This window comes from Myotis daubentonii, chromosome 1, assembly GCF_963259705.1.
Source record: "Myotis daubentonii chromosome 1, mMyoDau2.1, whole genome shotgun sequence".
Classification (NCBI taxonomy): domain Eukaryota; kingdom Metazoa; phylum Chordata; class Mammalia; order Chiroptera; family Vespertilionidae; genus Myotis; species Myotis daubentonii.
In genome coordinates this window covers 55019583-55045542 of record NC_081840.1, presented here as the reverse complement: position 1 = coordinate 55045542, position 25960 = coordinate 55019583, and the positions used below count along the sequence as shown (strand labels likewise).

Genomic DNA, 25960 nt, shown 5'->3' with positions numbered 1-25960 from the left:
AATCTTAGTAAAGTGGTAAAGATCTAAACTAAGAATTAGTGGAGATCAAGAAGGAAGAACAAATTTCAGAGCTTTTCAGGGTATAAAATCAACCTCATTAAGTATCTTTAAGGATGTGGACAGTGAGGGAAATGGAAAAATGCCTGGAAAGATTCCCAAGGTTTTGGCCAGGGCACCTGGGTAGTCCAGGAGCTCTGTTCAATATCCCTGAGAGACAGGTATTTTTCCATGAGACTGCAGTTACATTTCCCACTGAACTTCCAAATTGGTTCACTGAATAGAATTCGTGATTGATTGTGGTGTTAGAAATCAAATTTAGGACATTATGTGTCATAGAGTAGAAACAAATGAAACCAGCAAATAAAAGGGTGTAAAGCTGGGGGAGGGGCGGGGAATGTGCTGCTGTGTTTACTATTTTCTTATCTTTTCCATCTAAAAGAAAATGCATGTGAGGTGGGTAAGATGAGGTGGAATGAATCAAAGGAAAAAGTGATGGTTATTTAATGACAAGTCAAAATAAACACTAGTAGAAGAAAATTAGTAAGTCAGTTCAGTCATTTAAACCTGTTTCTCAATCTGCTCTAGGTGGACAAGAATTATTTCTTTAACATGTTTCTCAAATTAAAATTAGGAAGAGGTGGTAAGCCAGTTTGTAAACATGGAAAGTGCTCTATGTAATAAGATATGAAGAGTTCATTTCTCCTGCCCTACCTATAGTCTAAACCAAGCATGTCAAACTCGTGGCCTGCAGGCCACATGCAGCCCACAACAAATAGTTTTGCAGCCCAGCCAATATAGTGGTATGTAAGAAATGTTTTAATAAAAAATTTATAATTTGCCTTGGCTGGCTTGACTCAGTGGATCGAGCATCGGACTCTGGACTGGGGGGTCCCAAGTTCGATTCCAGTCAAGGGCACATGCCCAGGTTGTGGTCCTGATCCCCAGTGGGGGGTGTGCAGGAGGCAGCCGATTGATGGTTCTTTCTCATCATTGATGTCTCTATCTCTCTTACCCTCTCCCTTCTTCTCTGAAATCAATAAAAATATATTTTTAAAAAAATAAAAAAAATTCATAACTTATTTTTTGCAATATCCTGTTATAAATAATTATTAATATCGCCCTACAACATTCGCTAAAGACTGATTACTACAATCATGTTGCATTCATTTTCCTTACGTGCCTTATGTTCAGGTGCACCATTTCTCTCTACTAATACTAGCAGTGAATATTTTAGCAGCTGATGGCCATGTCATTAGTCTTGAACTGACTTGTTTGGTGTGTGCAACAGGATATATTTCACTTTTGGAGAAAAGAAAAATAGGTTTATTTGGGTTACACTTATTAATTTGTGCAGTTATTCAGTATCTGGTAAGTTAATGTTCAAGAAAAAATATTAATTTTTATTAAAATGTTCTATTATTTTATGCTAACAATTACTCATTTTTATTTCAGCCCTTTGTATTCAGCATGTCTCTATCGAAATAACCTGTTTCTATGAAAATTTGAGCTTTTTTCATGGCCCATATAAACTTAAACTTTGTTTGCCTGTGTTAGCTTTTAAATTTGATATGCTTGGTCTAAACAGTACACCACCAGGTACTTTTGTTATACAGTTTGACTTTTGCAACAGCTGAGACCACAGAACATTCCCTAACCAGCCCAAGAAAATATGATCATGAGTAATACCAGATCATAGAGTAATTTTGTTATAAACACCTCATTTTGGTAACAGCACTGATTGTCCCAGGATTTTACCTGAAACATAAAGCATTCAGTGTTATGAAATTGCTTTGCTTTTAATATTCTGCCTGGGTACATTGTGCAGAATAAGCCAACGTTGTGGAACACGGAACCTTTTACCACTGAGAAAGAAGATGTGTTTACATGATTAATATCCAACATATACGCTACCTGGAGGGAAATAAGTAGCATGCTTTTTCACTTCACGCTGACCCAAAGAAGAAAAATCAAATTGATTTCAGTGTTTCAGTGGCAATATGGTTATAACAAACTTCATTTTGTAAATCAAATGATTTATTGTAGAGGAGGTGTCAAAAGAAAATCTCAAACTACATCTGGATACATCGGTGAGATGGTATGCAAATGCAACCATACTTTTCTCTCCCTATTGAAAATAAGGTTATATGTAGGTAAAGTGTCTCCTACGTGCACTTTAAAGTTTGGCGTTCTTATTTACCTGGCTTTTGAAGCTGATACTATCACTTGTAACCATTATATTGGACCTACTTTATCCTTCACAAAGGTGTAACTCAGACAGTTTGAGTCTTCAAAAGTTAAACCAATGGGAAAAGCTATTTTACTAATGAAGATTTAAAAACAAATACTCAAGGGAAGAAAACCATTTTTGGATACAGGTGTTATTTGAAGTCATAGTTTAGATGAAAATATTCAATAATTAAGTGAAACAGACAGAATCTTCAGGGGTGTAGAGGATGGGCAAAGCAACTTTTGCTGAGGAAAATGGTTAAAGAAATTGAACAAAAATGATAATAACATGATACTATGAAAGGCAATGTAACTATTTCGAGAAAAGGAGAGTATATAAGATTGTCAGGTGTTGCAAAAAAAGTTCAAATAACATGGGGAAAGAAATGAGCCTATTGGACTTGGCAATTAGGAGATCACTGCTTAGTGAAACAGTTGAGGTGAAAGTCTAATGTCATAGTTTTCCTCAGTGAAGGACGGAGGTGAATGGTTGTGTGAACTAGGGTTCATTTATTCACTAAAATATAATGTAATCATTAAAGTCAAGTTTTTAAAGAAATGTCCATATAATTGAGCAATGCCTATGTTATAATGATACATGAAGAAAAGGATACAAAGCTCTAAATAAGACAGTAACCTCTAGTTCATCACCAACTTTTACCCTTGTTTTCACATTTTTATTATAAAACATAAAAAAAATAATGTAGAAAGGGAGCAAGGCTTTAGGGATAAGTAATATTTTCTGATGTCCACGAAGCAGTAGAAATGCTACATCAGGCATGGGAGACATTTGAGGAAAGCAAAGGAGAATTAAAGATGCAAAATAAGCTGAAAGAAGTTTGTATAAGGTAGCCTGCCTACTGAGCATGGCAGATAGAATAAAAAGTGGAAGTATAAGACAATGCCGTGTTTGGGGGTTGATATTAAATTGCCCACTAATATGTTTGGACTTCATCTTGAGGCAAAGGGTATACTTTGATAGAATCTTTTACTTAGATCACTCTTTAGAGGAAATATTACAGAGGGGAAAGATAAAATGAGTATAAGACAGAGAGTTCAGTTGTAGTAATAGAAACCATCCAAGCAACTTTAAATTGAAAGGGTTTTGGCACAGAGAATTAGATGCTTACAATTATCATCTGAAGGACTGGAGGAGGATCCTTCTGTAATAATTCTTAAAATATCACAGTGAAACTGATTTGCAAGAGAAGCTATGAGCTTTCCTACAGTCAGAAAGATGAAGCAGAAGGCTGCTTCTATTTACAATGCAACAGTCTTTATAAAACCACAGAGCTAGTGACCTGGGACTGAGAAGTAAATATCTCCAGGACTTTACTTAGCAGCAGAAGTAAACCAAGAAGCAGGAATGTCTGCTTTCCAAAGGTAGTAGCTCCCATGCATCTAGTAGGCAGAAACTAAGATAATTGTAGAAACCTAGCTGCAAAGGAGTCTGAGAAATACAGCATTTAGTTTTCTAGTCTCAAAACTACAGGGAATCACACTGAAGAAAGGAGAAATGAGTAAACCAGTTCCTGGTATTGAACACAGAAGGACTAAATGGAAATGAGTGAGAAGGCTGATGCACTAGCCCTGGTAAGACAAAGTAATGCCGCATCTAATAGACAATGGTTTAGAGAAAATGAAATGATGTGGCAAAGTAGAGAATGAATGTGGAAAACATTTGGGATGAAATTATTTCTTTATGACTTGCTAAGTGATGAGTTCTAGTTTTTGTGCTGCCTAAACCTTAGACTATTTCGTAAGACTCTCATTAAGAAGAATGTAAAATTGTCAATGAAAAATTTGATATACATTTAATATTTATTTCTAATAAAAATGAATCACAATGAATTAAAAGTTATTATAAGACAAATTCCACAAATATTACAAATTCCAGAAAAACAACATAATATTTTTATTAATTAACTTCCTGACACATGTCTATAAAAGTTTTTTTTTACAGTTTTTGACTGCAGATGCTAGATCACTTCTGCGTATGAAAGAAAATTCTGAAATATATTATTTTTATTGATAAAAAGATAATTCACTCTTTTCTAGCACAGTTGATCAAACTTTGAAAATTGATACTTTAGAAAAGTTTCTTTCACTTTCATAATTCATTGATAATGCCACATACCTTTTAATGACTTATCAAACTTGAGAATACATTTATTATACTTTTTTTCTTGTGTGATGTCAAATCAAAAATTGAACCCAATGAAGTTAAACAGTTAAGGAAGACTTCATTTAAGGCTATTGCAATAGGGAAGAGAGGCAAGCTGGAGCTCAACTCCCCTGAAACAAGGGCTGGAATAAGATAGAAAAAAATGTACATAAAGATATTAGGGGGAAGGATGATCAATAGGATATGTTCAGCATATTGAGTTTGTAAAAGTCTTTCTGTGGATAGGCCTTCTGTGTTTGCTAATTGACATCCATCAAAATTAGTCTCCTACCCTCCTGCCAAGACTGGGAGACAGGGTTGCTATCTTTCTAATACTTACATTTCAAAGGGATGGCTTCCAAGTACTTGAGAAAGACATTAGCGGCTTATAAAACTGGTAAGAGGCATCATTTAAAAAGATTTACATCTCAAAAGGGTAGAGAAGAAATGTGCAATTATACAGTTTCTAAAGAAAATACTCTAAAAATAAAAAAGGGAGGTCAGGACCTAGAGTCAAGAACAGAAGCCTGTGTAAAGCTTAGTCAAACTGAGGGAAGCTACTAAGCTCTCTTGGTCAGTGAATAACATCTCAAGTTTGCCTGTGAAGGGACTTCCTAAATGCTCTTTGAATCGAAGACATTTACTAATGTATTAAGATGTTTATCCTTGATAGCAACATTGTAGTGGCATTTTAAAATGTTATAGAATCTCTGTTGGTATCCATATTAACTTCAAATCAATTAATTCTAACATTCATTAAATTATCAAAAATGATCAAAATAGCCTCTGTATTACTTCTATTTGAAATGTTTCTGTTTTTCTTATTCAATGATTACTTTTCGTATCATCTAGAAAAAAAAGTCTTCACAATTTGTCAGTCCAGGTCAGAATAATTTTTACTCCTATTCTTGCAAATGTTATAAAAATCTAAGATCAGGTGAGCACTTGACCAGGGCTCCTCCCAAGAAAGCTGAGGCCAGTGAGTGCTCCCAAAGCTTAGGTATCTTTATCTTCAAGTTAAATCATCCCTGCCATTGGGTGAGGCACTGAGAAGAAAGGACTGGAAGAGAGAAGAGCCCAGGAGGCTGCAGAGATTTTTACACCCCTTCCTTGTAAGGGCTTTTCCTTCCACAGTTCCAGGATCCGAAGGAGACTTGCTAAGAATGCACTTGTGCAGTAGCAATAGCTTCCCCCTACTCAAAATCTCCCCGTTGCCCAAGGGCCAAAACTACTGATTTTGTGTGGCTCATGAGCTAAGATTGGATTTTAGATTTTTTAAATTGTTAAAACAATCAAAAGAAGACTATTATTTGTGGGACATAAAAATGATATGAAATTCAAATTTCAATGTCCATACACAAAATTTTATTGAAAAAAAAACCCAGCCCCATTTGTTTATATATTGTCTTATGGGAGCTACTATGCTACAACACAGAATTTAATAGCTGTGACAAAGGCTACAATGCTGAAAATATTTACTATCTGGATCTAGTTTTTCTTATCAGCTAGTTAAATCTACACTTTTGATAACTGATAAGACTTAGTATTCTTGTTATTGATTTTATCCCTACCAAGTGCCAGACATGGAGTCCTTATCCAAAGCAAAGAGCTGAATAATATGGCAGTTTCTGACTCTGTGGCATGCACTTTAGGGGAAACAGTCTTTAATCACCCAGTCTTTTATTCTTCAAATCACACCGCGCAGGCGGCAGGCCTCCTCTGCTCCTGCAAAGGTAATCGCACTCAAGTTGAATAGAAATATGGAAGTTAAAATTAAATTTCAAGCTGTCCTGCTGTTTAAAGGATCTCTATAAAAATTTAATCAGCAGTGCGCTTTTAATTTCACGTTATCTGATATTGTTTGAGATTTTGTGACAAGCCTGGCAGTGTTCTCCACAGTTTTCTATTTATCTTGAATGTAAAATTTTCCAGCTGGTTACTGAAGACCTAGGTAGGAACCACATGTGTGATCTGTAACAGTCAGGGTTTTGTTCAGCATCGTGAAACACAAACTCAAACAAACTTAACTAAATAAGATGTTTTTCTCCATGTAACCTAAGGACAGAGGTAATAGAAACCCAGGGCTACTGTAGCTGCTCAGAATTGTAATTTTTTGAAAGGGTGGGCAGACATGGCAAGGGTGAGCTGTGGGGACTGCTAGCTTCTTGCTCCAGACACTATTGTTACCATTTATTTAGCTTTTCATCTTGTAGCCACAAGATGACTGCTTTACCTTCTAGGATCTAGTCTACATTTAAGGTGGGGAAAGGAAAACACAAAGGGCAAATGGGGAAGAACAAAAACAAAAAACTAACAAAGACTTACGTGGCAAACAGTAATACAGCAAGCACTGCCTGCCACGCACGCTTTTGAATCTTTCCAAATAGGAATTCATTGACAAGAGGCTGAGTTCACCCTCTGACCTAAACCAGGCTACATGGCCATTCCTAGAGGCAAAGAGGTCTGGGAAAGTGGGCATCTTATAATGGACACATTTGACTCATGCGATTCCATTAGTAAGGAAGAGTGGAAGAATGGCTATAGAGCAGACAACCAGAATGGTTGGTCCCAGTGTATATAGCAGGGCCAGTGATTTGGGCCAGAGCATGGTTGACTAGGGTCACGTCAGCTGTCTTGATGATTTGTACCAATCACAGAGGTCAGTTGAAGAGGTCAGAAATATGACATCAACACATTTTCTTTTATAATCATTGAATAATTAACTTTACTATGGACTAAACTGATTATTATAATAGCTCTTTTATTTTTTTAATTTTGATTGAGAGCCACTGATTCACATGTACTAGTATGGGGAGAATAAAAGGTTAATAAAGGACAGTATAAGCCAGGTCCTTTCCTGGGAAGGTATGATGGAAATGGAAAAGAAAAATTTTATACCGTCAACTCAACAGTATTTTTCAGTTGTTTTATAGGAGAGTCTTATCCACTGAACAAGTGGCAAACTTATGAAAAGCAAGGTTCATTTATTAGATTGCTTTACTGCCTCCATAAGGGTTAACACAGAAGCAATATTCAAACTGTGTTCACGAATGTGTAAACCTGATAAATTTTCACTTTATTCAGAAAATGGAAATTTCAACTTAGGAACAATTCATCAACTTAATTAATATTCAGCTCACTTCATCAAGATCAGTAATTTCAAGGGAATAAGAGTTCTATACCCCATAAATCCACCTTGTATGTGAAAACACTAAAAAAATGTTTCACTTTTGCCAGTATCTTCAAAATGTATTTTAGTATATAGAGAATATTAATGTAGGCAGAGACATTTACTATAATTTACTCCTACCCCCACATATTTTTTATTGTAATTTTTGGTTAGAAATTTGAGACTCAGAATGGTGGGACTATCTACCTATAAAGTTCGTGCATGAGACTGATAGTTTTACTCAGTGTTTTTCATCCACACAACTTTATCCTTATGTTTATTAGCAAAACTTCTTATTCTTATCATCTTCAAATCCCTATGAAGAGGTCAGTCCAATACCAACACAGAATCAAGGGGAAGCATTAGTGTTTTGTTGTTGTTGCCCGATATTTTATACTTTTTTTAAGCCTAAAACATAAACATAAGTTAAAAGCAATAGATCCTTTCAGATTGTGAAGTCTGTACATGTTACCAAAAGGAAAATGCTTTTTGAAATGGTTTTTGAAAAAACAGCAGCTGTCCCCACTTCCATAGGTGGGAGAAATATTAAAAAAAAAAAAAACATACACACACTACAATTTATTTCTGGGGAGGTGGGCTGGTATGTGTGGGTAGAGAGATGGGTTATATTTTCTCTTTCTGACTCATATTGTCATGAATCAGTACAATTCAGTTGCCTGCTCTCTTTCTACAGTACATAATTCTCTGGATACTTTCTCATTCATCACAGAGAGCCAGTGTGACTTACTTGAGACCTTATTTTGAGACACTGCTATGTCACATACCAGCTCTATAATCTGGGACAAGTTATTGATATTTTTATACCTTGATTTCTATGAAATGGGGACAATAACTGATAGTGACCATTTATTTCCATTCTCCTATTTTGTGTTTTCTTTGGACAGAGGGAAAGATTCATAAAACTACTAGACCAGTTGCACAACTCTTTAAGGATTGACCTGTCAAAGTATAGGGTATGTACAAAATGATTTGACTAAAAGTAAAATATTGTGCTTGGCTCAGATGATTTCTTGTCATACTGTAAAAAGATATTCATTATGTAAGGGAAAAGCAAAAAAAATCCTGATTATGAGATCTCATTTCCTGTCACATTAGAAGGGTCTGCTAAATAAGCAAGCATTTGTCCCTTGGTCATGTACCTAGCCTCACATAAGCCTACAGCAATACTGTGTGTGTAGCTTAATTTTATGATTCTTTCAATAACCATCAGATTGAGTGGCCATCAGCTAATTTATGGAGTGGATATATGGCCCAGTCCTCATCTTGAAAACTCATTCCTTGTTTCTGAGATATCCTGCTAATATTTTCCTAGCTTTTGAGATACTTGCTGCTTAAGGCATTCCTTCTGGATCAGTACAATGTAATCTTTAAGCTGTGCAGAGTTCAGTGTCAACAATTCTATACTGCCTCTCCAGGTGAAACACATACACAAATATATATATATATATGAATGAATATAAATACACATAGTTTTAGTTACAAAAAATAATTACAATTGTTATTCACATAAAAACAATAGTAATAATGATTGCATTCTTTATTTAACAATTTACCCTAAACATGTTTTTATACCTGCACACATGTATTTCTCCTGTATTCAACTTTCAGTCTCTTATTGATGGACATCTGAATTGCATATTTCTAGAAATTATAATACCAAAGGCTCAAACTCACCCTTTATCTTAGAACTGGGGCCAACACTATGAGAAGAGAACTGCCACGCCAGGCAATGAAAAGATATTTGAGGGTAAACAGGGACTTGAGTTCACTCATTCACCGTCATTCAGACACCCCAACTCTGCTCCAGTTCACTAATAGCTAAAAGTTACCTATGATTTTTCCAGATAGCCATTTAAGAAGCTAATCTGAAAACATCTCCATTTTTGTTGACATATCTCACCAAATCTCACTGATAGAAACTTTTTGTTAAAATCCAAAGTACTTCAAGGAGAGACTTTGCAGTACAGTCTAATTTTTGTTAATAAAGTTTCCTTGTGATTAAAAGTCAATGTAGCACATGTAAATATTCCCAAAGTATTTTTGAAAAAATTACCTATATTGAGAAAATTACAAATATTTTCAAATATATGCTGTCTCCCTCTCTTTTAGTAGCAACGCTATTAAATAACAAGGAATAATATTGCATTCATAATATCATTTTGTATATTTTTATTGCATTATGGGAATAAATAAAAAGATATAGCTTCCTAAGACTAAGAAGAGTATATTTCCAAATTGTTTACTTTCTGTGATGTTTCACATTAATGCTGATAATTTATCCATTTTCTGTTTCCTAATTGACCAGGAAAACTTTCCTGCTGGCAATGCTGAAAGACTGCAAGACCTGAAATCAACTGTGGACTTGCTAACAAGTATCACCTTTTTTAGACTGAAGGTACCTTATTTTATTTCTGTCACTGACTTAGTGAGATATAATGCATTTATTCTCTGGTTAAAGTCTGGTTTTACCTTTCATTTTGATTGAAATATAGTTTATATACAATGTTATAATAGTTTCTGGTGTACAACTTGGTGGTTAGATATTTGTAAACATTATGAAGTGATCACCATGATAAGTCTAATTTCCTTCTGTCACCATACAGTCACTACAGCATTATTGATTATATTCTCTATACTGTTCATTACTTCCCTGTGACTTATTTATTTTATAATTGGACATTGGTACTCCTAATCCCCTTTACCCATTTTACCCATTTCCCCACTGCATCCCTCTGGCAACCACTAGTTGGTTCTCTATCTATGAGTCTGCTCCTGTTTTGTTTTGGTTGATCATTTGTTTTGTTATTTTAGATTTCACACATAAGTGAAATCATGGTATTTGTCTTTCTCTGTCTTATTTCGCTTAGCATAATACCCTCCAGTTTCATCTATGTTGTTGAAAATTGCAAGATATTATTCTTTTTATGGCTAATATTTCAGTGCACACGTGTGTGCATGTGGGGTGTGTGTGTGTGTGTGTGTGTGTGTGTGTGTGTGTGTGTGAGACATCGTCTTTATCCATTCAGCTATCTGTGGACACATAGGTTGCTTCAATATTTTGGATATTGTAAATAGTCCTATATAGTAAAAGGGTAATATGCAAAACAGTGGAACAACCAGTCAGGCTAAAACCTTGGGATCTGACTCCTCTCTTTCTCTCACATCAATCATATAATGACAGCAAATCCTGCTGTTCATTTCAAAATTAACCCAAATAGGATTTTTTATAACAGCCAGCTTTTAGCTTACCACAATAGTCCAAGCACTGTCTTCTCTTGACTGGATTACAGCACTATTCACATCACTGGTCTTTTCTGTTATTCTATAGCCCACCTTAAGACAGCATAAGGGAACCTTTTAAAGGATAAGGTCATTTATCCTTTTTCTTCTCATTAGCCAGAAAATGGAGATTTAAAAAGCTTAGAAACTTGACCCAACTGAAAAGAAGTAAGAAATGGTGGAACTTGAAAATAGCTTCAAGTTTTCTCACTGTGTAGAATATAGTCAAACACTCCTACAGTTAAATATTTTGCCCTTTGTTCTCCCTGGGTGATCTACAATAATAATCTGCTTTGTGTTGATATTTACTGCTGTGTTGCTGACAATTACCTGAAAGAGAAGTTGAGGTGCTTCACTGGGCTGGAGAAAGTTTCGCTAAATCAGAAAGCAGGTCTAATTAAGCAAGTTTATTCTATATATATAAAAGGCTAAGTTGACTCACACGCATGATATATATAAAGCTCTCGCTGGTGCCAATTGCATGTTTGTGTTTTGATCTGTCATTGTCGATCATGAATTTGGTTGACACTTCTATTATAGAGAAAGGGTGAAGAGTGATATTAAAATATTTTTTCTAATTAATTTTCTTTCAATGTGCAAGAATTCATGCACCAGACCACAAGTGTAATATATTTTACTGATTTTTTTATCTACTAAAATTTAGCTCTATAATGAAAGAGATTTTAAAAAAATATTTTTTAATTGATTTCAGAGAGGAAGGGAGAGATATGGAAAGATAGAAATATCAATGATGAGAAAGAATCATTGATTGGCTGCCTCCTGCACATCCCCTACTGGGGGGGATTGAGCCTGCAACCCGGGCATGTTCGCTTGGCTGGAATCGAACCTGGGACCCTGTAGTCTGCAGGCCAACGCTCTATCCACTGAGCAAACCAGTTAGGGCTGAAAGGAATTTTTGTTTCTGTTGTTCATTGCAATATAACCATTATCTGGCATATAATAGGTGATAAATATTTGTCAAATGATTGAAATAAATAAATAAATAAATAATGTGATTGGTCACATCTAGTGTTTTTATTTGAATATTTACAACTATGAACATTTTCAATGAGTTGTCACATTAGATAAAGGGGATATTTACTCATTTGTAACATTTCTATGACCACATTTTTCCTGAACATAGAAAAATCCACTAAAAGCCTTTATGGAAATGGTTTGAGTTATTTATACTAGATTGCAATGTTCCATTTTTCCATTTAAGAAAACAATTTCTCTGTCAGGTTCTGGAGCTGCAAAACCCCCCAAAGGCCAGCATGGTGGTAAAGGACTGTGTCAGAGCTTGCCTGGATGCTACGTACAAGTACATTTTTGATAATTGCCACGAACTCTATTCCCAGCTAATAGACCCGGTAAGAAGAGATGTGTGTCTTTCTGTTTCAATGTCTGTTTCCATAAGTTCAGAATGACAATAAATGGGAAAGTATGTTCATTTTAATTACCTAGAGGTTTTAAGAATTTTCATATTTTTTCTTTATATTTGAACATCACTTTTTATATACATGAAATAATTCACTTCTTACAATAACTTTATGTAGTAAAGGTACTGATCCAGAAGGAATGCCTTAAGCAGCAAACTTTATTGTTCAAGTTTTCAGGTGAGAAGTCAGTTTTAGAAGAATTAAGTGATTTACTCAGGGTCCCTCAGTGGGCAATTGGCAGATTTGGGACTAGATTTAGAATTCTAACTCCTCCTCATATGTTTTTCCCTTAGTTCATACTGCCTCCCTTATTACGCTTTCTCATAAAAATCATAGATGGAGAAATTTTTATAGAATTCAATGGTACAATTATCATACATATTTTGTAAATTTATTATTAAGAAATATTTTATAAATTTAAAAGGAAATACAAAGAGTAAGTCAAACATGCATATATTTACCACTTAGATAACCACATGTTAATATTTAGCGATATTCACTCTGCTTTTTATTATTTAAAGGTATTAAATGTTACACAAGAAATGGCAATTCACTTTGCAGTTCTTCCAAATTTCATTCCCCTCTCTTCCTCATCCTTAAGAGATGAACACTATTTTAATATTGGTCTTTGAACATCTTTCTATATATGCTCAATGAACACTTCAGATTTATTTTCTGTGAATCACCTATTAATCTTTTGCTGTTTTTTCTTTTGACTAGCTTATATTTTACTATTAACTTGTAGAAAATTTTAAAACATATTCTAAATATTGTTTGTTGATTATGATATTTCATATATTATTTCCTTCTTTAGATGTGATGTCTTTTGGTTGCATTGAAGTTTTCTAACACATGCTATGATTTATACATTGCTATTGCTTCTAAAAAACTAGTGTTAGAGGGTCACTTTTTAACATATATCTATTGCCTACTTCCCCAAAGAATGCAGTTTTTCCACTAGGTATAAAAGTTGTACATTATATGTGAACTTCCTGGTTAATTGAGTGGGGCAGTTTTAGAAAGCATATGTTGTATGAAGTTGAGTGGTAGGCTTTTTATGATGTATCTATAAAAAGATCCTTCAATCTTTCTGGGGTCATTGATTCCTTAGCCTAATAGAAGAGAAAAATAAAGCTGATATTTGTCAGTGTATAAACAAAACAATAGATAACCACTTAATTGCTTATAACTTTAGTTTGTCATTCATGCTAGATGAGCTCTAGTTTAGAAACTTGGTTCTCTGAGATCTCTAGGGATTAAATTGTCTTTCACTTATATGCTCCCATTGGGTAGTTTTCTACTGGCTTTCCTTTGTCTGTTTTCTACTTTCCATCTTCCATTGGAGGATTTTTCAATTGTTCTTTTACATTTTCACATCATTATCTTTATTTCACCTAAAATATAAAATTGAAACTTTTATTATACCTTATAAGTTACCCACATATAACTTAATAATCAACCTTACCAGACCTTACTAATTCTAATTTCTTACTCCTTGCAACTCCAAACTCAAACTGATCCCTTTCATGGGCCCTAAAGTCTATTATTACCATAAGTTCATATCCATGCATTTATGTTTCCTGTTCTATATGCCTAAAATGTTCTTCTTCCATTCTCTGCCTTCATTATAATCAAACTTAAATATGACCTCATTCTACTAAATTGCACCCAGCGAATGAATCAAATCAAGGTAAAGTGGCATACCTTATTTAGTGTCTTTCTAATATAATCATAATTAATAACAATAAACAGTCTTATTTGTATGAGAGTTATAGAAATAGGGGAGTTCCCATAAAGCAAACATGCCCCTAACAAAGAGTCAATAAACTGCTATATCAAAATGAATCTAATATACCGCACTGTTTGCTGACTTGGCTTTCAAAAAAGATCCGCAATTTATTAACCAACTTGTTTTCATTGTAAGTAGAAATATCTATAGATTTCATATAAAATCAAGGCCTGGTGCACAAAATTCATGTACCTATAGGGTCTCTAGGCCTGGCCGGTGATCAGGGCCAACTGAGGTCTTCCAGGTGCCGGCTGGGCCTTCCTTCCCTAGCTGCAGGCTGCTGGCTGGGGACTTCCTTCATTCCACACCTCCTCCTGGTGGTCACATCATAGCGAGCAATCAAACTCCCAGTCTCCTGGTTGAACTCCTGAGGGGACACTTTGCATATTAGCCATATGCACGGGGGGTGGGAGGTCCCCTCAGTCCAGCCTGCACCCTCTCCAATCTTGGACCCAACAGGGGATTTCCGAGTGCCGGTTTAGGCCCGATCCCCACAATCCTGGACCGCTGGCTCCTAATCGCTCACCTGCCTGCCTGCCTGGTCACCCCTAATTTCCCTCCCTGCCAGCCTGATCACCCCTCACCACCTCTGTGTGCCAGCCAGATCGCCCCCAACTGCCCCCTCCCTGCCAGCCTGGTCACTCCTAATTCCCCCCCCTCCACTGGTCTGGTCGCCCCTAATGCCTCTGCGTGCCACCAGATCGCCCCCAACTGCCCCCCCCCCCCCGCTGGCCTGGTGGCCCCACACAGCCTGCTGTTCAGTTATTTGGTCGTACCTTACTAACCCCCCCTGCCGGCCTGGTCACCCCATGCAGCCTGCTTGTTCAGTCGTTTGGTGGTCCCTCACTAACTCCCTGCCAGCCTGGTCATAGGCAGCCATCTTGTGAGGATGTGAGGGTTAATTTGCATATTACTTCTTTATTATATAGGATAGATGGTCAGTTGTGTGGAATGTTTGCAGCTAAGCATTAATTCTAATAAAAATACTTTTCTTGTAAACATTGTTATTATTTCAAATTTTAAAGGAACACCCATTAGATCTGAATAGTTTAGGAAACTAATACTTTCTAAAGCCTTTCTGAAACCATCTCAGCACAATTTCAATAATTAAGGTTCATCTCTCCTCAGTTGACTGCAGCTTTGTTGTCCTGGGAACTTAAGTCACACAAGTAATTGCCCTCAAATTCTGATGATGGTATCTTCAAAGTTAAATACCTTCACAAAATTAGACATCTTCATGATACGTCCCAAGTCTGACCACTTTTCACCAGCTCCATGTGTCCACCCTGGTCTGAGCCACCATCATCACTCACTTGGATTACTATATAATTTCCCAATAGATCTCAATGTTTCCACCCTACCACCTTATGTCTGTTCTCAATAGAGCAGCAAGAATGATCCTTTTAAAAAATTAAGTCAGACCATGCCACTCTTTTGCACAGAATATTCTAAAGTACCTTCATTTTAGTCAAATTTAAATTCCTTAAAATGGCCTATGAGATACAGGATCTGGCCCATATTGCACCTTCCACCCCACTTACTCTATTACTCTATCCTTTGCACATATCATCCTGTGAGTGTAGAGCCAAATAAGAGCTTACCCACAGGAAAGTAACACAAACAATGTTGTATCCCTGGTGTTATGGCAGTGCCTGGATCACAGCAGATGCTCAAAAAAGCATTTATTGAGCCCTGGCCGGTGTGGCTCAATTGATCAATTGATTGAGCGCCATCCAGTGCACCGAAAGGTCACCATATTGATCCCTGGTCAGGGCACATGCCCAGGTTGTGGATTCAATCCCCAGTCAAGGTGTGTACAAGAAGCAACCAATCGCTATTTCTCACATTGATATTTCTCCCTCTCTCCTTCTTCCCCTCCTCTCTCTCTAAAAATTGATGAAAACATATTTTTTAAAAGGCATTTATTGAGTGAAGTGAATAAAGGAGTAAACAATTTTTCTCAAACAATGAGAGCATACAAGTATCTTGGGCCTATTACAAACAAGACTGAAAGAAGTACTCTATCCTGTGCTGGACTCTCAACAGAGCAGCAAGAATGTGCTCTCTGAGAGGAAATGATGAAAGCCTCATCTAGTCCCAACCTGTAAACACATGCTGCAATATCCTTCAGGTCTCTTCTGCTTCAGTAACCTGGAAGGACACACATTCCAGATGGTATAGCTCCCAGATGGAGGAAGGATAGCCAGCCAGTTCTAGTCTTTGGATATTTAAGAAATAATCCATTATCGCATTAACTCACTGAAATTTAGAGATTTATTACCACAGCACAACTTGGCTTATTTTGACTAATAGACCTTTAAATCTATTTCCAATCTGCCACCTGAACTATTTACTGTTTATTTATGTTTATATGGCTCTCCTATCTATAGCTCTATAATCCCATTCATTCATGGGACTAAGTCCAAACTTTGCCGTATCCAAAAGCCCTCCAGGAGCTGAGCTCTGACTATCTTTTCTCATTTCAACCTCGTCTCCACTTTATATTCTATGATTCAGCATATTAAACTTGCTGATGCCTTTGTCTACGTTGTCTTTGGATGCCTTTTAAGTTGCTTCGCCTCCTCAAGCCTCCTCATGGCTAACTCTAGCTCATCTGAACTGTTCGGTCAGAAAGCCTTTAGGACCTCTCCTACCTGAATTAGGTGTTCCTGCTCTCAGTGCCCACAATACACTGATATATCACCACCAGTGCGCTCATGCTGAATTTATGAGGTGCATAAAGTAATATCTGTTTTACCTACCTTTCCAAGTAGGCCGTGAGTTTCAGCTTCGTAGCCCCAATGTTCAGTTATGTGCCTGACACAGAATAGGGTTGATAAAATAATTCATAAAAAATAAATTTTATAAAAGTAGCTTTATGTTGCTTAGTTATTTAGTATCCTTCAACAACTCCACTTGCAAACCTGTGGTCTAGAACTTGATCTCTGACCAAAAGTTTAAATTCCAACTCTACTGCTTATTAGTTCTGTGGCATTGGATGAGCTACGTAGCCTCTTCACATCTCACTTTCTTCATTAAGACATATTTTTAATATTCATGCTACTTCTGTTTTATCTGAGTTTTCTCTAGATGATTTAATGCCTGAAGCCCAAAAATAAGAATTTCAGGGTTGTTAGGCACAGTATAATTCTGATTATTTAAATGGAGAAGCATACTTTCTCCAAAGGGGTTTTGAAGAGCCCGATGAAAATAGTGTTTGGAATAAAAATGAAAATTACTTTTGACAGAAAACACAGTTAGAAGAACAGGATAGGAACGCGGTCTCTAAAGGCTGGCTGCTCACTCATGGGGAACATTTACCTTCAAATGTGGCGATGTGGACATACATGACTGATCTCTTGCATAAAGATAACCTAAGAGATCAGACTATAAGTTAGACCAGTGTTGTCAGTTATATTTGTTAAATAATAATGACTTCTAATAATCTTCCCATAAGCTTTTTAGCTTTTTGAGTGACCATTTTATAAAATGCCTTTTCTTATGCCAATTTTGAAAAACTAGAATCTCTGTCTGTGTGTTGTTTTTTTCTGGTTGATATTTGGCATTTGTTAGTCATTTGTCAACTTTTGGCATGGCAGAGATTTCTCGCAACCTGTCATCTTTCTTTATCTTTGTCTGCCATAGCATATAATTATATAATGAAATTGATCTATTTTTCTTTTTAAAAGTTGTTTTATGAGCTTTAACAAGTCTTTCCTACCCATCCCACAAATAAAAGGTCTCTTTGTATAGACAATAAAATGGATATGTTCTAGCTTGGAATAATCACTATTAATTAAGATCACCCAACTAATTTCCCTGGTGTTATTTCATGTTCCTAAAGCAACCTATAGATTTTCTTTTTATATGGATAATCTTCCAGGGGAGGATAAAACAAAACAGGTCTCAAGTATAGTATTTTTATTTAAAAAAAACCACTAATTTGTTCCCTAAGTTGTCCTCAGAACCTATGCTAGTACCTAGCATTAATAGCACTGAATATCTATCTGTTTGTCTGTCTGACCACCATCCATCCATCTTTTGACTTACCTACCCATCCATCCATCCATGGAAAATTTCATATTTTTGCTTGAAGTCTCTTTGTTTCCCTCCCAAATAAAATTCCCCTGTCTCTTACCTCTGAGGAAATCTCTATTATGAATTTGATATTAGCTTTCTGGTTCATCTTTATGTATATTTATTATATATCTATTATCTATTTGTGGTACTGTCTGTATCTCCATCAATTTCTCATATACTACCTCATAAAGGCAAGTAGTACAGTGGTATGGTTACATGTGCTAACTCCAGAACCAGACTGCCTAAATGTTATTTGGTAGTTCTGAAATGTTTTAAAGCTCAATGTTCCTTTTTGGTACATTTTACTGAAGTTTTACAGCTACCTATCACATTATTATACCACAATCTGCATATCAACCCCAGTGTCTCGTTTTTACAAAAAATAGTGCAATGAATAGGTTTGTGGTGGAAGTGATGTGTGCAACTTCCAGTCTATAATCTTAAAGAACAGGAGCGTGCCCTCCTTTTCTCTGCTCTCCCATTTCTATTAAAAATAGAATAAACTTGCCATCTCGTGTCATGTGGTCAAAAACACCCTCTACTTTTTCATGAGTTAAAATGCCCTTTCACTTGTGTGATTCCTACAAGAACACTGAGTTTAATGAGAACAAAAACTCTATTTGTCTTACTTGTGAATTTATAGCACAAAACAGTGTGCTTCTCATACAGTAGCAGCGATCAATAAATGTTTGCTTACTTAATGGAACTTGGATACAAAAACCTCATTTTTAAAATTTATTTTTAGTTACAGTTGACATACAACATCATGTTAGTTTCAGGTATACAACATAGTGATTACATATTTATGCACCTTATGAAATGATTATCCAATAAGTCTAAGTATCCATCTGGCACCATACATAGTTATTACAATACTAGAGGCCCGGTGCATGAAAATTTGTGCACTGGGTGGGGGGTGGCCTCAGCCTGACCTGTACCCTCTCGCAGTCCAGGACCCTTTGGGGATGTCCAACTGATTGCTTAGGCCTGCTCTCCAGGGGATCGGGTCTAAGCTGGCAGTCAGACATCCCTCTGGCAGCCTAGGAGCCCTTGGAGAATGTCCACCTGCCGGCGTAGGCCCACTGCACATAGGGAGCAGGCCTAAGCCGTTAGTTGGACATCCTTAGCATTGCCATGGAGGCGGAAGAGGCTCCCACCACTGCCACTGTGCTGGCCAGCCATGAGCCGGCTTCTGGCTGAGCAGTGCTCCCCGTATGGAAGCACACTGACCACCAGGGGGCAGCTCCTGTGTTGAGCATCTGCCCCCTGGTGGTCAGTGCACATTATAGCAACTGGTCATTCCAGTCATTCTGTTGTTAGAGTCAATTTGCATATTACCCTTTTATTATATAGGATTATTAACTATATTCCCTATTCTGTACTTTAAATTCCATGACTATTTTTATAACTGGCAACTTTTACTTCTTTTTTTATATTTTTTATTGATTTTTTTACAGAGAGGAAGGGAGAGAGAGAGAGTTAGAAACATCGATGAGAGAGAAACATCAATTCAGCTGCCTCCTGCACACTCCCTACTGGGTATGTGCCTGCAACCAAGGTACATACCCTTGACCGGAATCAAACCTGGGACCCTTGAGTCTGCAGGCTGATGCTCTATCCACTGAGCCAAACCAGTCAGGGCAACTTTTACTTCTTAATCCCTTCACCTTTTATACCCATCACCGCAATGTCCCTTTCATCTAACAAGCATCAGTTTGTTCTCTACCTCATCATGCAACTATGCTACCTAAGTTGTCTCTCAAGCCTAGACAGCTTTTGGTTATCTCTCAAACATTTGTGATTGTCCAAGCAGCCTATTTTATGTTTAATTTTTTCCAGTTGTTGAGGGTGTGACAAGACATATCAATTGTCCTGATTGGTGTGGGTCAGTTGGTTGGGCATCATCCTGGGCACCAAAAGATTGCTGGTTTAATTTCCAGTCAGGGCACATGCTCGGGTTGCTTACTCAATCCCTGGTGGGGGCATGCAGTAGACAGCCAATCAATGTTCCACTCTCACGTAGATGTTTCTCTCTTTCCCTCTCCCTTCCTCTCTCTCTAAAAATCAATTAAAAATATTTTAAAAAATGGATTGTGAGTGCTCCAAAGGTGGGACTCTCACTCAGCAACTAGATTCAGGCTGATTGGAAGCCACACTCTCAGACAGAAGCTTTTAAAGTATGAAAATAACATACAGTCCTGTGGGACCACGTTCATAAGCCCTGCTGGCCTCCAAACTAGGTGATCTGAAGGTGTCCCCTGGGTGACAACTACAAATAGCAGGTTCTAGCAAGTGCATAAGCTGCTTTCTGAGAGCCTAGTGAGAAGGAATGAGGCCAGAGAGCAAAAGGTGGACCCCTGGCCTGGTTCCTGAGAGCATTCTGTAGGCTTCTACAAGTGTGACAAACTCCAAGCCTGTCACTCAGGCCAAAGCTCCAGGACAAATAAATATTACTACTTATTCACTAAAAGTCTTTTTTATTTTGATGTAAAATAAGATGGAAGCATTATCTTGAAGAATATTTTACTGCAAGTTTAGAAATAAAAGCTAAGAATGGATTATAGTGTAGAATTAAATCAACTAATAACACTTTTTTGCTGTTTCCCTTTTCTTTCTGAAATACAGCCTAGAGAACCGTATAAAGACTCTTGTTTTCTTACAGTACGTAAAAGGTCTGTTTATAAATTGTTTTCATGAAATGATAAATTTGAAAATAGTTGTCAATCTCAGCTTTAGTAATAAAATTATTTTTTTTCCATTTTAACCTCCATACCTGAAATCCTAAAGAAAAAAAAAAGGTTAATATTTATTACTACATATTTTCACATAGCTTTTGTACACTAATAAATATTTTTTAAAAGATAAAGCAGAAATTAAGAGGTTTTATCAAGCTTCTATATTTAAAAATACTTTAAGGCTCTAAAGCTATAAAAATAGATAAAGTGCAGGTGTAAACTTTTTAGGAGAGAGTGACTTAGATAATTACTAAGATGGCAGGTGGAGGTGGGAATACAAGCTAACAGACTACAAAGGAATACAAATGCTTTCATCCTTTTAGTAGACTGTTCTGTGGTTAACATATAAATTACCCTTGTTCTTGGCATAGCATTTTCTTGCAAAATTCATTCTTCCTTTTTTAAAAAAATAATGTTTGTCTTTCCTTGATTATTATAAAAAGCCATGTAGGCCTCACTATGCTAATTATGGTGTTTTCTAAAGTTGTTTTTGTTTTTAAAAGGCCTAAGGGGATTCTGTATTTAATCAATATGCAATCTAGATTCTTTTCTTAATCAATTTAAATGTTCAACATTTAATCATGTGAAAATGTAGTGGACTAGGAAATAGTCAATACTGAGCTAGGGAAGCACCAAGGATAAATTTTCCTTACTACACTATTATCTCCACAGATAGGGTGACTTTAAGCCCCCCAAATTCACCAATCTGTAATAAGTACTTGTGTATCTGCTATTGCAGATATGGCATTAAGCTAGATGCTAGGTAAACTAGAGTAAATAATTCAAATCTTTGCTTTCAAAGATTATTTTCTACTAAAGAGTTCACGATGTGTAGTCATGGATTGTAGCATCAGCATCATCTGGGAACTTGATAGAAATGCAGATCTGAGGCTCCCTCAGCCCCAGCAATTACTGAATCAGAAACTCTGAGGGTAGGATCCAGCAAACTGTGTTTCAGCAAGCCCTACAGGCGATTCTGATCGCACTCATGTCTGAAAATCACTAATCTACTGCATAACTCAGACAAGTAAAGGGGCGAGTACAACACAGTGTGGAAAGTGCTCTGAGAGAGAAAAGATGGGGTGTTGTGTGAGCACATAGGAGGCTCATGTAATGCCCGGGGGGTGGGGGGGTGAGGAATCAGGGAAGGCTTTTGGGAAGAAGTGACTTCTAAGATGATGTAAAGGATAAGTAAGAGTTAAGCACACAGGGGATATTAGGAAAAAGAAGGATGGTGAGGGACAAAAGGCAGAAGAGTTTTACAAATGAAGGAGTGTTCCACATATGCAAAACCTCAGAGATGTATGAGGGTTTGACCCCTCTCAGAACTGAAGGCTGGAGCAACTGTGACAGACCAACCACAGTGCTGAGCTGATCATGAGGCTTAAGGTGTGAGTAATGTCACAAATTATTTGATATCAATAACAGTGAAAGTAACAGGGACCACAGATAGTTTCCTTTCACTGGTGATAGATGAGGCTGAAGAGAAAAGTAGATGTTAAGGTGTTTGAATTTATTCTGCAGGAAACGTAAATCCACTGAAAATTTTAAGTCAAAGCATGGCATGATCAGATTTGTGTTTTATACAGATGGGTCTGGCTGCAGAACAGAGAATTAATTGGAGGGGTAAGACTAGAAGCAAGAAGAGCAGCTAAAAGGCTATTTGGGTAATCTGGCTGAGCTATATTTTGTAATAGAACTTGACATGTTCTTGCTATAATAATTTATTTACAAAAATGTGCTCTAGGTCATCAATGTATGTTGAGTAAGAATAATGCATATGGAAAGATTAAAGTCTTATTTCTTCAAGAATGTCTTTCAGTTTGGGGGATTCTGGACAACTGTAGGTGTGTGTAGAAAGAAAAATTATGATATATTCAGTTTATTCAAATGTCCAACAAAAGCAAACATTCTGTCCAAGCAAAATTAAAAATTCATGTTTCTTTCATTTGGGCTGAAGTTAGGGCAATTCAGTGTAGATACTCTTGTTCTTTAATGCTGATTAGGAACTCCGGCTTGACCTTTACATCTCACTAGAGAACAAAAATATGAGAAAACAGTTTTTTTGCTTAGCTGATGCAATATGAAAGAAAATGAAATGGGATCCATGAGAGAAAACTAAATATGTGTACTTGATATTTAAAGATTACAAACCATGACATGTTTTCAATTATGTGATGTTCTGGACCCAGGTGAATTAGGTGGCTACTCAAGCATTTATGCATAAAACTGACCTGAAATGCAAAAAAAAAAAAATTAAATTGCATGAAAACAGTTCAGTTTTTGAGATAAAAATTGTATTGTATTTGTAAGTAATTACATTCAGGGCTGCTGTGAGATGGGAAAGCATCAGCTTCTATGCAAGCCTGGCCTTCTTGGTATTTGAGCAGGGCCCCAGTTCAATGTTTATTTTTCTTAAGGGTAGGGAGCCTGCTGGGGTTTAATGACATTTTGTTCATATTTAAATTCAATTCCTCTTGTTTTGTTTTTTTTTTTGAGTGGCATATGCTTTTGCAGTTTGATTGAGCTGATGACAGTCAGTACTTTTAGTGAGGAACAGGAATAATTTAGTTTAATAATAATTTTTATGGGAACAAACTCATATGAATATAAATAAAAAGTCAAAGAACTTTATGGCAAAGAGAGGTATCCTATCTCAGGTTCACCTCAGAGCACCAGCAGTGTCATATGGCACTGATTATACTTACCGTGTTCCTCATTAAATGACTTAATGGACCTTATTCACTGTGATTTGCATAGAGAAAGTGCTGGCAACACACTTATCTAGTGATTGGTTCTCACTGATCATGAGTGTGTGAACTAGGAAACCATGAAGGAGTCTAATTGTAGCATGCTAGAAGGACTTTTGGCGGGACGTAAGAACAATCCAAGGGGGTCATAACTCCTAGGCTGGCTACTGCATTTCCATATTTGATGCTGACTCTAGCACTGTGTCTGGAACAGTAGTTCTCATTGAATTACAAAAAAATTCTAACTTCTGAGATGGTGCAGCCCCACAATCATCCTAATTGTGACAGTCCTTTCGTCTTGCCCAGCAGAGGAGACCTCACCTGGAAAGTTAAACTAGTCCCTGTCAGAGCTGCAGAGCTAGCCAGAACCTGGGCTGTTTTAGTGGTCCTTGCAGTCCTGTCCTGTCTCCACTCTGATCCTGATTTCACTGGATGCGGTGACTTTGCTGGGATTGTTTTCTCTGCTTTCTTCCCCTCTGGCCAGCTGACCTACAGGGGCTAAGTCACCTCATCTGCTGGAAGTCTCCCATCATCTTCATAGTTCCTTGGGGAAGGATAAGTCTCGTGTTACTGCCCACAGGCCCTACACTGAAGTAGTCTTTCCTTTTTATTTGCACAATTTTATTTCTTTATGTTTGCAAGATGTCCTTTGTACTCCTTAGGAATTTGGGCTAGCACGGAAGTCCAGTTGATTTACAATTTTACATATGTCAGCTATGTGTCCTGGGAGACTTAGCTTTATAGTAAAGGAGGCTGAGTCTTTCTGGTCAGTTCTCTTGTGATAGATTTCTTAGACTCCCCACCTGTGCTCTACCCCATCACCTTGAAACCCCCAGAAGCAGCCCTGTCTTTGTGAACATAGTAGGAACATTCTTTAGAACTTCTTCAGTTACTGTCTTCCTAAAGGTTCAGTCCTTGATCTGCCCATCTTATTCTGTTGTAAAAATTTCACAGGCTTTTATAAGGAAATAAAAATATATATCTGTTCCAATTCCACATTTTAAAAGATATTTAGAATTATGTTAACATTTTTGATCTTTGCAGAACTTTAAGTAAAAGTGTTCTAGGAGAATTTGTTTAGTTGTTCCATAGAGGGAAAGCAATTTGGGACAATGCCTACGTGTGTTCACTTATTTTCTAATTTTATTAATGGCTCTCTTTAAAATCAAGAATCTCTTGTTCAGGTGCAAAGACCTTATTTTTATTTTATTTTATTTTTTCCTTATTTTTATTTTAAAATCATCTTATGATCATGATTATCTATCATTAAGAATTAATGATTGATGTTTCATCTACATATAATTTTATTGATGTATTTTCTACATGTTATACAACAGTTTCTATTTTATAACATGGCAAAACATAATAAAGAAGCTGGCAGCTTAGAGTACTTATGTGTAGTCCTTCCAGATTTCCCCTCTGGCTTTGCAGTGTGGATTTTAATCCTGCTTTGTATTTTGTCTTAGATTCATTTTCTAGTCCAAAGTCAAATCCGTGGGATAAAAGGCATTCTTGTCTGAAGACATTTTATTATATTCTATTAATGTGCACACAGACACATCCATACTGGTAAATATACTTTTTGTGGTTTTTGATTTCTTGGTTCTAAGAGGTTTGTGTACTAGCATTACAAATATTATCTTTCAATTGTTTTGAAAATGACTGTTTGAGCCAGGATACTGGCAGTAATTGTAATTCCAGCTTGCTAGGAGGAACAGGTCTGACATTGATGAGAAGTAGAAACCTCTCAGTGATAGTTCTATTTAACACCATCTTGAAAACAGATGGTGTTTCTTTGTGGCAATGTGCTTGAGCTCTCAAAGGTACTTTACAGAAAAATCCAAAGAAGATGTTATTCTTCATTTTTCTAAAAAAAAAAAAATGGCTAATCTTTCTGTAAAGCATATTTGGACAGCTCTTGATTGTATGTATACAATACATCCAGTCATCTCAGGCCTGCAATCCACTAACGTCTCCATAAAACAAAGCAGGATGCTATTCTCAAAACCCAGTTAGATCAGGAATTATTGGGATCTAGCACTGCTATCTTCTCATGTGAAAACTGGCTGTATGCCATCAACCTCAAGGAGTTTAAAGTGGCCTTAGAATTCATGGAATTTAATTATGCATAAGATCAGCTGTTAATGACATGAAAATTATTCATTTAAATCTATTTATATTAAAAGCCTATTTATATTAAAACTTTTTCTTAAAGGTTATCAGAACAGCCTGGCCACTGTTGCTCAGTGGTTGAGTGTTGACCCATGAACCAAGAGGTCATCTGTTCGATTCCTGGTCAGGGTACATG

At 36.6% G+C, this 25960-nt stretch overlaps 1 protein-coding gene across 1 annotated transcript in view; it reads left to right on the top strand.

The window, feature by feature from the left end:
* The window catches only part of UNC13C (unc-13 homolog C), a 523285-nt gene that overhangs the window by 293752 nt on the left and 203573 nt on the right, over positions 1–25960 (top strand). Inside the window, exons 14-16 of the mRNA XM_059700746.1 lie at positions 8465–8533; positions 9886–9975; positions 12101–12229. Coding sequence (XP_059556729.1) covers positions 8465–8533; positions 9886–9975; positions 12101–12229 — 288 coding nt within the window. The remainder of the gene's footprint in view (positions 1–8464; positions 8534–9885; positions 9976–12100; positions 12230–25960) is intronic.